Source organism: Aptenodytes patagonicus, chromosome 5 (assembly GCF_965638725.1).
Source record: "Aptenodytes patagonicus chromosome 5, bAptPat1.pri.cur, whole genome shotgun sequence".
Lineage (NCBI taxonomy): Eukaryota > Metazoa > Chordata > Aves > Sphenisciformes > Spheniscidae > Aptenodytes > Aptenodytes patagonicus.
In genome coordinates this window covers 29546616-29560654 of record NC_134953.1, presented here as the reverse complement: position 1 = coordinate 29560654, position 14039 = coordinate 29546616, and the positions used below count along the sequence as shown (strand labels likewise).

The window sequence follows — 14039 nt, the reverse complement described above, 5'->3', positions numbered from 1 at the left end:
GCAAGAGTTACAAAGACAGGTGGTCTTGGTTTTAGTGTTGGTCTTCTAGCATGGGCACCCAAAGGAAAGCGTTGATATCCAGGGTCCTTTTGGTAGTCTTGCTATTGCTGCGCTTGCTGTTTTGAACTTTCTGTTAAGGAGGAATTCAGGAGTAAGTTGTGAGTATTGTGGCAGTATATATTACGTACAGATGTTTAATCAAATCCTGCAAGGCAGGAGCGCTGGGTGCTGCTGTAGTGCACTGCAAAACGCAGCCACTGCCTCTGCCAGCCCTGCGCTTTTGGTCGGAGACCAGCGAGGGAAGTGGGCTTGGCAGATCGGCAGCACAGAGTCAGGGGGACGGGAGAAATGCGAGGGTTTACAGGGGGGCGCGGGGTGCGTGTGTGGTGGGCGGGGGACACAGAGGTTGGGAGGATGTGGCTCTCAACCACATGAAGATTTTGGTATGCAGCTCGTACTCAGGAAGTTTGGCCACCCTGATTACAAACATACGTATATTTGGAGATGTATAGTGAGATATCTGTCTCTTTCCTAATTTGATTTGTATTTAGATGGAGAGAGGAAAACCACCGAAGCAGGGAAGTGGGTGGCTTTTTGTGGTTTCCTAGCCAGCAGAAGCTGAAAACGGTTTAAAGTTCACATTTAGCAGTATAGTAGTAACTAGAAGGAGACATCTGAAGGTAAGTGGCCATGTCCTACCTCTTGGCAGTGAGGAAGCTGGATTTGCCTTTGTCCAGCTCCAGAGACGGATGAGCTCTCCCCTCTAGCTCCGGAGACAGGTAGTGGTGCCGTGGCACAATTTACAGTTTTTCTCGGTTAATCATTTTCAAAACTGAAAACATAAACTGCTGTTTGTGAGAGTGAAAAGGATGAAGCTTGCTGTGTTGGAGTTAGTGGCAGGGAAGAACTGAACTGAACAAAACCAAACCTTGGAAGCAACAATAGCTGCGCACCAAAGTGTTTATTTAACCAGGACTTTTTTTCATAGCTATTTCATCTTATTTTCCTCTTGTCCTTGCTCTTGCTTGCTCACCTATATACAGCGTATGGAAATGTTGAAAAGTGGCAATTACTAAATGAGAGTAGACAGAAACTGTTCTCCAGCAGCTCCATATGGGGGTTAGTGATGCTGTTCACAGGCTGCGTGCTGGCACTTCACTCTGCAGTATAAAATGCCCTCTAATGGCCAAGTAACTGCATAACTCATCTGACAAACCAGCAAATAGTCATTTTTCTTGGGGTTTCTAATTTGGCTGTGCTGATTTTGGTACAGGAGCAAATAACGGCCTGAGTAGAGGAGAGCTTTTGTTATCCAGATGTGCAAACAGCCAGGGTTCACCTCGCTCCAGCATTAGTCTTTGCGATTAGTGAAAATGAGTAACAAGTAATGTAAAGAACTCTGGCAAAATGTAGAATGAGATTTTATTTTTCAGTATGGCAGGGACCTTTGGAGACTGTAAGATTGTTTATATATCATTTCCTCTTGTTTTATTTGAAAAGTTAAGGGTAGTTTCCCAGCCAGTTATGTGCTGTAGCAATATCAGTGTGCACGTTATCAGCGTCAGATACTTAGAAAAACAAGATAAGAGAGGCTGAAGGAGGCCCATGATTAATTAGCAGATGGATTAGGCGCTCTCGAAGCTAAGTGGATAATTTGGGTTCAGCTCCTGGTTATTGTTTTGCCCACCACCAGGCCCCTGAAGGCTATCGGTGCAGCATAAGCAGAGCATCGACCGGCTTCACTTCTGATGCCAGAAAGAGAGATGACAGTTATTTTCTTTAAAGCAATTTTCTTGCTGTCTGTTTGGGTTGCTTGTTTGTATTTTAGCTTTAGGAATGAAAGGAGTGCCAGTTCTGGTATTTCCTAGTTTTACTTGAAAACTCACAGAGGATCTGTGGAGGGCTGTTACTACCTGACAAGGGACCATGCCCAGATCTTCTTTTCTCAAAGCCAAGAACTAGTGACTAATGTTGGAAAATAAAATTGGACAAAAAAAGTTGAAAAATAAAATAGGTATCTCACTCCCCTCTCTTTTGTACCATAGCTATTGTGGCAACTTGAATATTGTCATTTCGGTAGGTCTTCATAACATCTTTCTGGCTACCGAGAACCTGGTCTGGAGCACAGTTTGTAACCTGAAATACGATTCTTAAAGAAACTTTTAAAAAAAATACAGATCCAAACAAAAACCTCTCTCATGCTTTATGCATAGAGAGGAAGGAAAATGCTACAAACCCATATGTCTTTTTTTCCTTTGAAGGGCATGTATATATATAAAATTGTGATTCTTCTTTTAGCGAGTCAACAAGTAGCTTTGATGGAGTAGAATTGATGAGGGATACTCGCTGTGACTTTCAAGGACTGAAAGGAATGCAGGATCAGGCCCTCTGTGTCGTCTTTGAAGCCTTATTATTTTAGCACAGTCTGTGTCTTGTTGCATAATGTTTTAAGATGTGGTCTGCATCATTATGTAGCGTGTTTAATTTAGCAACAGATGTGCAGGCTCATATGCCGTTATGGTACATTTTGTTCACTCATATAATAGCAAGTTCCTCAAAATTGTTACCAGTTCTTCAGCGCAAGACTCCTACAGCATGTTACTCTCCGTTTCTGTGGAGTGAGGAATAGAAGAGCTCTTTATTTGCCATCAGCAGGTGCTAACGTGGGAGTGCCGGCTCCCCGTGAAGCACATTTAACCTGCTGCATTACTGCTTTCTCTGCCAGGCTGCAGCACCCAGTGAGTTCACTTTCCCCAGCAGTTTTCAGGGGAAGGCACCAGGTAGGCAGTGGAGGGGCAAGACTTTGATTGTTAAGTTTCTGGGCAGAAAACAAGCAAGTCACCTAGCCAAAAAGCGCTTATTGCCACCTGCGTCGTCGTCCAGTCCTTCCCATGGAGGGGTCTTAATGCAAAATACTGCTGAATGCTCTGCAGCAGCAAAGTCATACTAATAACTAGTAAAAGCATTAAACCTAATTAACAACGGTTTTGTAGCGAGAGTCCTGTCCTCACTGTTTTGAGGGTGCTGAGGGTCCATGGGAGGGATGCAGGCTGTTGGGAGCCTGGCACTGAGGTTTGATTTACAGCCAAGGTAGTTCTTCCAGAAATTAGGAAAAATCCTGTTTTTTGTTCCCCAGCATCCTATTTCCCATGCAATGGCTGAGAGCATTTAATGGAGCAGGAGAAGTCCAAACATTGGCCACACAGAAACTGTGTGATTCCTCTTCCCAAGTGTGAGGGTTTACATCCCTCAGGCATTTTAAAAAAAAAAACAAAACACCCTACTTTTTTTTTTTGGCTAATGAACATCTATGTTCTCACTACCCATATCAACGTTTAATCCATTTTTGGTTCCTGCTGGGCTATCAGACTTAATGGTGTCTTGACACTGCGAGTTCCCCATGTTGTTTTATTGTTGTTTAAAAGAAAACATCCAAAAAAGGAATCTCAAGAAGGATTGTGTTGTCTGTCCCTTCCCTTCCATGCACTTCCCTCCTCCCCTGTGGTCATGCCAGGGCTTTAGAGAGAGGAGAAGATGATGGGGGCTGAGCTGGGCATCCCACTTAAGGATGTGCCGCCAGCATAGGGAGGAAGGATGACACAGTGTTCGCAAAGTGTTCCTCCTGCATTGTGCTGTCTCCTTTGTCCGCTTCCCTCCCCTGTCATTATCTCTGTGTGTCTCCTCCTTTCTTTTCTCCGCATTTCCTTTCTTGCACCGAACTCCGCTTCTCAGCCCCTCCTGCCCTCCCCACGGCAGCTGCTGACGTCTGAAATGGTCAGCCATGGAAATGGCCAGCTAGTTCAGAATAGTTAACATACGGTGATGCTAATGCAGAGCTTAAACAGTTCACAGCTCTGAGGGCTGTTCTTGCATTGAAATCTCAATTCAAGTGTGACCAAGTTTTGGAAAACTGGACCTTAACACAAAGGAGGCTGCAGGGAGACTTGCCCTTGGCATCGGCAGATACTAACTTCACGATTATGGACCGCTTGGGCATCCTGGTCTGCTTCCAGCTGAGAGGACTGATGTCCTGCAGTAATCACAAGTATAAAACCTTTTCCGGGAACCTCTCCTTTCCCGAGAGCCTAAGAAATGTCCGACGATATCGATCAAAACATTTGGACTGGATTTTCCCTTGTTTAAGTAAGGAGTTGTACATGTGGAAACCCAGTTTAGATGTGAGGAGGCACAAAAATTTTCCTTTGCTGTTTGGAAATGGGAGCTTTTGCAGTTTGTGGAGCTAGGAGTTTTCTGTAGTAGGGAATCTCCATTTTGTTGATGCCATATTTCATAGAGGGTAGAAAATGTAGTCGGAAATTGTGAGCAACAGGTTTCTGACTCCACTAAGGGTCTGGGAGTGTGTGCATGCTTTTTTTGTTTAGAAAGATGCTTGTATTTGAAGTTAAAGAGGAGTCCCACTTAACCTACGACCGTGTATTCATTGGGAGAAGTGGTGCGTTTGTGCCACTTGTTCATTCACACCTCAAAAGGCAGCAATCGCAGTTTTATTGCATCCTAGCCGATGAGCTGCATTTTGGGCAGGACTCACAGGGGCGGTTTCACGATGCTTACCAAAGCCTGTGGTGCTGCAGTGGGGCTGTGTGCTTGCATCAGCTTCGGCTCGTTGCAAAACGGGGTGTAGGGAACACCATTCCACTTTCCCAGGGCTGTGCACAGAGAGGGAATGTGTGAGACACGGTTTTGTACAGAGCGGTGGCTCTTAGTCACCTGCTGGGTGCCGCTGTGGTTTGATGGTGATGCCTGCCATGGATGCTCTAAAATAGATGTTGCCCGTGTTCCTGGCACTGTGTTTCACAGCACACCTACGTGTGCTGTGAAAAGATGATAAAACAGTGCTAGCGGAGAGAGAGCTTAGAAGACAACACATTCTTTGTGAAGTCACCTTTCTCTTCTTTTTGTCTAACGGTGCATTTTATTTTGGAAAATCACCTTTGCTTTGTTTTCCATTGAAAGCAGGAAAAATAAGCCCTAATACAGCTTTCTCTGCTCTCATTTTCTGGCTCATGGATTGTGGTATTTAACGGGCAGTATTAAGAAGCTATTTAAATGTGTTACGTCAGGATTGTTTTTTTCCTAAAACATTGCATTTAAATATGTTCCTTCTTTAAATAAATAACTACTGGGCTATCATCGTGTCCGAGGATTTTCAAGAAAATTTACATTTTGAAAGACACTGTTGGAGGCTAACATGGCCATGCAATTACTGTATGCAAATCACTTCACTTGTTTCCTAATCTTGCTGAAGATGAAGTAAAATTTTCGTGCATGTGCCTCTCTCTCTCAAATTTCCTTATACAATGAGGTTTTCTTGTATTTTAATTGCTGACCATGATTTTTGTTCTGCCTAGCCTGATTGTATTTATTTTATTGTGGGGGACATTTAGCCTTGCAATTGTTTTGAGGTTGTGTTGGATGTAGAAATCATTGAGGATAGATTGAAGTTGGGTGCACAACTAATTGCGTCCTCCATCCCACAAATGAAAGAACTGCTTTCTTAATTACAGCTTCATATGAAGGCTGGGGAGCATCCACTTGTTTCTGTGCCCCGCGCATCTGCTTTTCTCCATTTTATCCATCCCTGCCAAATCCTGCTCGGCAGCTTCTGCCACATTTTTAATAAGTCTTCTGAGCTTTTATTGCTGGTTGATATCATTATGGACACCTGTCAAACAAAGATGGAATAGTTAACATCATTAGGAAGGAGTTCATTACATTAAGCTGTGCAGGATTCTGATAATATGAGCAGTAATTTCTTTGATTGTTATTAGTTTCTTTTGTAGAAAGTTTTCCTCCAGGGAGTAATGCAGGGAGTTGAGATGGCAGGAGAAAAGAACTTTAATGGAAGCATTCATCCATCAGAAAATGCACTCTGTCAAAATTAAATACACTTTGCATATTGATTTTGATTGGGGAAAAAAGGGGAAAAGAGTTGCAACCCCAACATAATGAACCATTTGAGCATTTTCAGAACAAAATGCTAACTTTTTCTCTCCTGACATGACTTTTTTATAACCTGGTACTTCTCCCTGAAAGTGGAGTGGGATGTAATAGAGGTAAAAATTCATGTGTATACTTTTAAATGCTGATCATAGAAATGCTGTTAGCTACTCTGGCTTTAGCTACACTAACAGTTTAATTTTTGTTGTAAGAAATATTTTGACTGTAGCAAGCTTCTGCCTCTGGAATGGAAGTTTTCTGCTTCTTTTAGAATATTGCATTAATTATTAATGTGAGTGGGAATCGTGCTCTTTAGCATCCCTGTGTTTAAAAAAAATCAATTAATTATTGCTATAAATCTCAGAGATTATGCTGCAGTTGCGCTGCTGGGAAATTGGCCATTAACTACCAGGAAATCGCCTATCTTCTCTTAGTCAGAATTCAGTTGTACCAACACAACCCTTTTCCTTTTATAAATTAACTATCAATGTGATGCATAATTGATAAGCATTTATAATAATAACAATAATCTCCATGAAATTGTCATCTCGGTATGCAATGGCTTTGTTAGAGCCTTTACCCCTCGCATGCTCAGCCTCGCCTATTGCGTTTGTTAACTGTGTTTTCTGGGAAGTTATTGCTTCACTGGCGTGTTTTTAGGAGAGCCATACGCTGTTGCAGAGGAATAAAATGCAAGGTAGAAACGCCTGACCGGACTACGTGAATATGAAGAACCTGAAGTGTTTCGAGAGGATGGGTTAAGTGTTGCTATCGCTGCTCTACAGAAGGGGAAGCAGCAGTTGAGGTTACAGATGTCGCCCAAGGTCAACTTTTGGACATCAGCCTGGATTTTCCTGGTTCGCGATGTCTTCTTCTCGTGTGCCCTATATTATGTGAACCCATCGTTTTTTTAGTTTGTCATGAAAATTTTGTTTGCAGATAATGAAGTATGAAAATGCACTGGCCACAGAGGAGCTGTTTTTGTTGTTTGGGGGTGAATTTGACCAAGTGGTACCGAGTTTGTGATTATTACTGGCTCTTCAGAATGTATTTATTTTTTAACCCTTTCTAGTACTTTGTATGCAGAGTGGTTGAGACTTTGCAGTGTGATACAAATGGCCACTCAGGAGAGGATTTCTTGCTGTGCTCACGCTCATGCCTGTCTCCCTCTTCCCCTTCTCTCCTTGAAAGGCCTCAAAAAATGTGGTGGTGTTTTGCTTTGTTTGTGGAAATGACAGCTTTCCACTAATTCTGCTCTTTTGGTACCTTTAAGTAGGCTTAAAAGGGTGGTGGATGGCTTGGGGGGGCAGAAGCCTCTTGCGCAGGATGCGTCCCTGGAGGTTTTGTAGCTTGTGTCAGGGTCATCTATCTTCACCTTAAAATATAATGGAGGATATTGAATCACTGGTAGTATAGCATAACTCAGTAAAAAATTAGTGTGTGTAGTGTTGAATTGTTTGAATTCAGTTGTCAGCATGAGTGTCTCTTTTTTGTATGTCTGGATTCATGAATACTGTTGTGGAACTTGCTTTGAAAAGCTCATACCTGGATTTTACAACAAAGCTGTTGGGTAAAAGTGCCACAATGGCACGTTCAGGGTCTGCAGCCTGAGCTCAGGTCGGAGTGTTCAGGGATTAAATGAACCTTTGGCTCTCTGTAGGAACAAAAGCATCAGACCTGAGAGGGTCCATTTAGGGTCTTCCTCTGTGTCGCCAAAATGCAGAAAAGCCTGCAGCTGCTGTCCTTTTGTAGAGCATTTCTTATAAATCAGCCACACATACCGCTTTAGGATTGCTTTATTTCATCGGCATTTAAAAGTGTGCATGCTAGAAATGACAGCTCTGGCACCCAAAGTTTAATGTTAGCCCTTCAAGTATGAAGGTAAGGACAGGCTACAGTGACAGCTGGAATATGTATCAAGGTCTAGTTGCAAATTCAAGGTCCACTGATGGCTTTTACAGGGCAAGGCTTAAATAAGACATGGAAGTGGTTTGTGTGTGTGTATGTGTGTGAAAGTACTGGAAGAGCAAAAGCCACTTTCCCTTTTTTATATACTCTCTAATAATCTTTCAGTGTCTGTGAGCCTACAAAATAGCTTAATGAATTTTATCTGCTAGAAATAGATTTTTAAGACGGAAATAAAACTGGGAAGGCCATACAGCACTTCGGCAGCTCTTGTGTACAATGCTGTTTTTTCTGTTCACAGGGAAGATAAAGGGGCTGTAAGCTTGATTTGCAGTATAAAATGTGTGACCGGTGGGACGCTGGGGTTGGAAGCACTAAACTCGCAGCTGTCCTTCTAGAAATCTGCTCTGCTGCTGGGGACGGGCAGGTCTCACCTCATGTGCTGGAAATCCTAATGAATCCTTTCGTTTCTCTGCAGGATCAACAGTGGCGGTATGCACGCCGATTCCTGTGAATTTTCCTAAGCTCCTGGGGGACTGCTTTGCTTTTTGAATCAGAAAGTTACAAAATACCGTCAAGAATGGCACTTGTGGATAAACACAAAGTCAAGCGGCAGCGATTGGACAGAATTTGTGAAGGTAAGAGTATGCTCCAGTTTTCCTATAAAAGCTGACAGATGGTTATGGTAGAATATGTAATTTTTCCTTGTTTTTTACAGTACTTGGACATAAAGAGACCAGATCCAGGACTAGATCCCTTGTCCTCAGTGTAGGCTCAAAATACAGTCATACCAATGTTGAAACATTGGCAAGGGATATACCGGTTGCTCGTTTGAAAGTCATCTGTAGTCCTGTGAACAGGATTTGTGTTTAAGTACGAGGTCTTCTCCTTTTATCCTAATTTCTACTGAAATGATCTAGTCAGTCCCAATTTTAAACATAGCTTAAATTTATACTGTCTTCAGAAAAGGGTTGTGCTCTGTTAAATGTGCTGCTTTCTGGAGGTCTCCTCTGGCTGGAGAAGGCACTGGGTCACAGAGGCTGGTGCTGCAACTCTTCCCTCCCTTCCAGCTCCGAGCAGTGCCAGTTCCAGTGTCCAAGACTTCGGACATGAGCCCCTACCACTGCTGCCCCCGGGCTGGCTGCAGGGCTGGGAGAGTGCTGTGCAAGGCATATGGCTAAAGCTCAGCATCCTCCATTTCCATGCAGCCGCTCCCATCCTTCCCCGGTTCAGGCTTTAGCTTGCTTCTCGGAGAAAGGCAGAAATTTGGCTGTCTCAGAGTTGATTCTTCACTCAGGGGGCATGAAAGTGGGTAATCTTCCATAATATAGACTATCATCGGATGGAAAATTTGTAAGTCGTTGTTGGAGTATGTCTTAGGGTTTTGGGAGAATTGTTAGAACTGCTTTTCTTTCACCAGTGTGTGGTGATAGGGCAGATTTGCTGAAAGTCGTTCTTTATTAATAATATGTTAGTGTCACAGCACAGGTGACTTTTACCTTCTGTTTATTTAGTTTTCCAGCAGAAAAAGTCTGTAGGTAACATTTTCTTATTGTAGCTCACATAGTGTAAGTTGCTTATGATAGAAATCAAGTGATGGCAAACAAGCTCTGACTTTTTTTGGTGTATACTCCGAAAATTCTCTTATGCCAGCCGACACTCGTGAAAGTTTTACCATCAGCAGCAAAAGCAGAACAGAGTGTTATTTTAGGAAGAATATCTTGAGTCGTATCTCTTAAAGGCTTCCAGTGTTTATCTGCTCTTAAGGAGATGGATAGTGGCCTGCAGGGTAACAATTTGCAGCATTACTTGAATGCCAATGAGGTGAAATAGGTTTTGCTCATGGATGAAAGCGCAGAGCTCACAGGGGAGTTGTACTGTGTCCATTTGAGCAAAAACTGTGGGGCTTTTTGGAGTTTCTAGTGAGAGTAAAATGTTGATCAGCAGGACAGGGTGGGTTTTGCCTTGATTTTTGTGTGTTATATATTGCTTACTTTAGCACATCAAAGTAAAACTTCCTTGCTGTTGCTTTAAACTTGTCATGAGTTACTTAGCTCTATTAATTTTGCTCTGTTAATTTCGGAGGGGGGAGGCAAAGCAGAGAAGATGAGAGTTAGGAAGGAGTATCCAGGGTACACTGCAGTGTGGAGCTGCATATTTCTCCTATTGAATGTCATAAACACTCAGGTGTAGTACACTATCTCATCTTCAAAATTTACTTTGAACTTGACTTAAAAGAGTTGTACCAGCTGAGTCTGGATTTTCAAAAGCTGCCTTCCCGGTTTGATGTTTACTATCAGATCTAGTTGCTGAGTGTACAAGAAATTCAAAAGGATCATACGACAAACCTGCTAACGGAGCTTTAGATGTGATTGAAGTTTAGATTATTTTCCTCTGATATATGAGCTTTTTTCTTCTTTCTTGGTCAAAAGATATTCTTTTCTAATCTGTAAATGTGCAGAAGACATAACTTTTTTAAGTATACTTTGTCATTTGCCACTTGTTTTGTGATTTGATTGAAATGATGGGATTCACCGTTTTAAGACACTGTGTGGTATTTATAAGCAACAGATTAGGACTGAGTGTAAGCAACATCGTAAAAATTACCTTGAAAAATGCAAAAAGCTTAGGATTTTCCAAAATACTAGACTTGTAGGCCAGCGGTATACTATACTGGCATCTCTGATGGCTATTTTTTATTACAGGCTCCTAATTTTGGATTATAGCATAGTAAAGCACTGAAGAGGGGCCATTCCAGCTGCTGTGAAAACACACTTTGAAAAAAAATGAGCATTTCTCTTGGTTTTGTCTTGAAAGGTATATGGAATAATCGGAGAAAGATGATGAGAAATTAGGGAACTACTTCAGCAGACTGATGAGAGGAGTCTTTGCTAACAGAATGGTGGTGTTCAGTGAGAAGAAGCTCTACAGCTCCATCAGGCCAAGTGCAACGTGGTCCAAAGAAGTTGCTTTTAACGAGTTCCTGTTCTGTGGAAGCACTTGTGCATCTTTTCTCTTTTAAAAAGTGGACGGGATACAAAGCTATATTTACCTGATGAAAAGCTAAATGTTTTGTAGTACATAGGTGTATTTCTGTGCTTTTTATGAAGTTGTGTATACTGTACCATCCCTTTTACTATTCACAACACAAACCCTTGGAGAGTTTGCTAGGAACAGACTATTCCACACAGCAGGATGGTGGCAGGTCTGGAGGTGAAATATCCTCGGGCTTCGTGTTGTAATCACTATCCATACTGCCAAACGATAATAGTTAACGCTTCAATTCTTCATTGTACTGTACGAACTGCCACTGAAGGATTCTTCTTCATATGGGTTTACTAAAAACATAACTAGTCACATGTTGAGGGAAATAGCTTACAAAGTGCCGCAGTATTAAAAGAGCATATTAAGAAGCTGCAGTGTTTGTATTACTCTGTTAAGTGTGCATCTGGCATGGAAAAATAATCCAAGCCATACAAGGGGTTGGTATCTTTGAAAACACCGGTTCATAGCCTTTATGGGCAGGTTTATGAGCCTTCCAGGAAGAGAAGTAGTTCAGTCTCATTGCATTACTCAGCTTGACCAGTTCCTCTGTTTTTTTTAATACATAGTTATGACATCTTTGTATGACAGTGTTACTTTTTCCTCTAAGCAGGCTGTTTTGAAGAGGTGAGCTGTTTGCACCAGGTAACGGATTTTGCTCTGTAGAAGAATAAGGGTGGGATAAAGGGTGCAGACTTGAGGGGATAAAGAAATTTTATAAAGACATTTAGAGCAGTCTGTTAAGAATTAAGCGAGTTTGTGATGCCCATCCGAATGAAGCTAAGTTGGAGTGTGCTCGCAGTGATCTTGGCTTACTCGTTTCTTTCTTTTCTGGTTGTCCCAGAGAGTTTGGGTGCCGATTCTGTAATTGGATCCATGTGGGTGGAAAGATGTATCCAGTCAATGGCTGGGGCTATTGAAAATAATATATGCAGAGTGGTTTACATAATTCCTGTTTGTGGAGTTGTGTCTAATTACGTAGTGGGTCAAAATATGCTTTAGAGGCGGAGCTGCTGGTGCTGTGTTTAGTTAGACTTGTCCAGCACCCCTTAGTTCAGATCCTGTTCCCATTAGCTTGTAATTTTCCCACATTTTAAATTTGTTTGAGCTGAAATTTTCCATTCCATGATGCATTTTTACCTCAGGGTGAATTAAAAAGAAAAAAAAGTTCCAGCAACAATTGTGGAGCCATGGCTGAGTGGGAGATGGATGTTGGTTTTGCTGTGTTTGAAACAAAGAGAGCCACGGTCCTGCAGCCACGGTACCCGCCTGCTGTTTTGGATAAAAAGGGTCTGAATTTTGCAGCAGAGTTGCTGTGGTGTCAGGAGTGTGCCTGTTATTGTTCCCAAATTTGGGACAATTTCTAAGCCTTTGAAAGAAATGAAGTGAGCACAGCTAACACAGCTGACGGTTGTGTTGTGTGCTCTGTAACACTCCTCCGGGCACAGGGGTGGCGGGTGCGAGGCGGGGACCTCTGCCAGAGCGCAGGTGTGCAAAGGGGGAGCAGCAGGGTTAGGTGTAGATGAGCACAGAGTAAATCGGAGCAAGAAGGCAGGACAGAGCCTGCGTGAGGAAGGGGAGAGCAGGAGCTCAGACAGCTGGCCCTCAAACTTAAGTGCTGCAAGAAATAAGGTTACCCTTCTATCCTTCATGACTGCCCTGATTTTAATTTGTTACGGCGGTCTCCAATTGCATGATCCTATAGGTATGTGGGTTACTTCTGCTTGTCTTGTAAGCCTGACAGTTTCCTCCTGCTCTTCCTCAATGCTCCCAGCCTCCTCTGCCTCCCTCTGGCCAGCAGAAAGTGAGTGAAGCTCCAGGTTGAGGAGAAACCGTGGCAGGCCCTGCTAAGATGACAGAATGTAGGCAAGATGTGCAATATCGCTGATACGCTGTTTTCCTTGCTGTTTTGCTGAAGGGAAGGTTCAGCTGCAGAATCCGGCCGCAGACGGTTGTGTCTCTGGCTGTGCAGTGCACTGATCAAGGTGGCTTGTTGCAGTGTGCGACTCTCACAGCAGCAATTTCAAACCATCAGCAGCAATAACCCTCAGGGCAGAAGCTCACCTGCCTTTCATTTAGGAAACAACAACGGAGAGATATTAGCTGTAATTTTTTCTGTGCTACTTGTGGCAGAACAAGGTGTTCAGCAGTGCCTCCAAGAAACCCCAAGCTCAGAAGACTGCAGCATTCCTGGTGCATGGCATCCATCATTCCCACAGGACTCCAGTGCTCGCATGAGGCATTCCCATGCAAGGAAATAACTTGAAGCATCACTTCTGCTGCCCAGCCTACTGCTTGCTCAGCTGTTCTTTATCCTGTGCTTCTGTGAATATGGTTAAAAAAAAATTAAATAATACTGGGAGCTAGACAGGGAGTGAGGAGCAGCCCCCCGCAGTTGCTGGCAGTGTTTTCGGGAACAGCCTGGCTGGGAAGCCAGAGGAGAAGCTGCTATGTCAGTGTGCAAGGTTGTGTTGTCATTTCCTCATGAAATGTAGAAACTTAATGGGGACACGGCAGTAGTGGTGGCACATCCATGATACAGGATGGCAGTGTGTAAAACACGGGTTTCCCAACCCCACTGAATTCCTCTCTGATGATCCCATGTGCTGTCTCTGCTCCATACCATTGCAACTGCACTATCCTGCTGCCTTCAACACCAGTGCCATGAAATTTTAATGCCTGGCTTTATAGGTTAAAGTTTGCACTGACATTTATGAAGCAGTTAAGCTTTCAACACATGCCCTGAAAGTGGCAGCCCTGAGATGAACAAGAAGCAAAGAGAAAAAATAATTGCATGGCCGAATGAGCCCAGACATTTTCTGATAAGAGTTTTTGCTTCAGGATTTGTCATTATCCAGTAGGAAATCATGTCCTTACACGTCAGTTTGTGCCACCAAAGCTGTCTGTACTTTGCAAAATAGCAGAATTGTTTGCAGTGCCAAACAAGCCATTCATATTCTTTGTTTTCTTTCAGGTCCTAAGTCTAATGGCCGATAAATGCCAACACAGTCACATAATACTTTTCAGTGCTTAATGCATGAGTCTCTTGGCTTTTTGACTTACTGACTTATATTCAGAGTGGCACCCTAGTGTCCTCTTTGGATGAGGCTTCTCTGGTACTACCCATAATTCAT

General features: G+C 42.9%; 1 protein-coding gene across 1 annotated transcript in view; it reads left to right on the top strand.

Moving 5' to 3' along the window:
* The window catches only part of CTBP2 (C-terminal binding protein 2), a 146691-nt gene that overhangs the window by 71934 nt on the left and 60718 nt on the right, over nt 1-14039 (top strand). Inside the window, exon 2 of the mRNA XM_076339208.1 lies at nt 8342-8501. Within this exon, the coding sequence (XP_076195323.1) occupies nt 8444-8501 (58 nt within the window). The 5' untranslated portion in view covers nt 8342-8443. The remainder of the gene's footprint in view (nt 1-8341; nt 8502-14039) is intronic.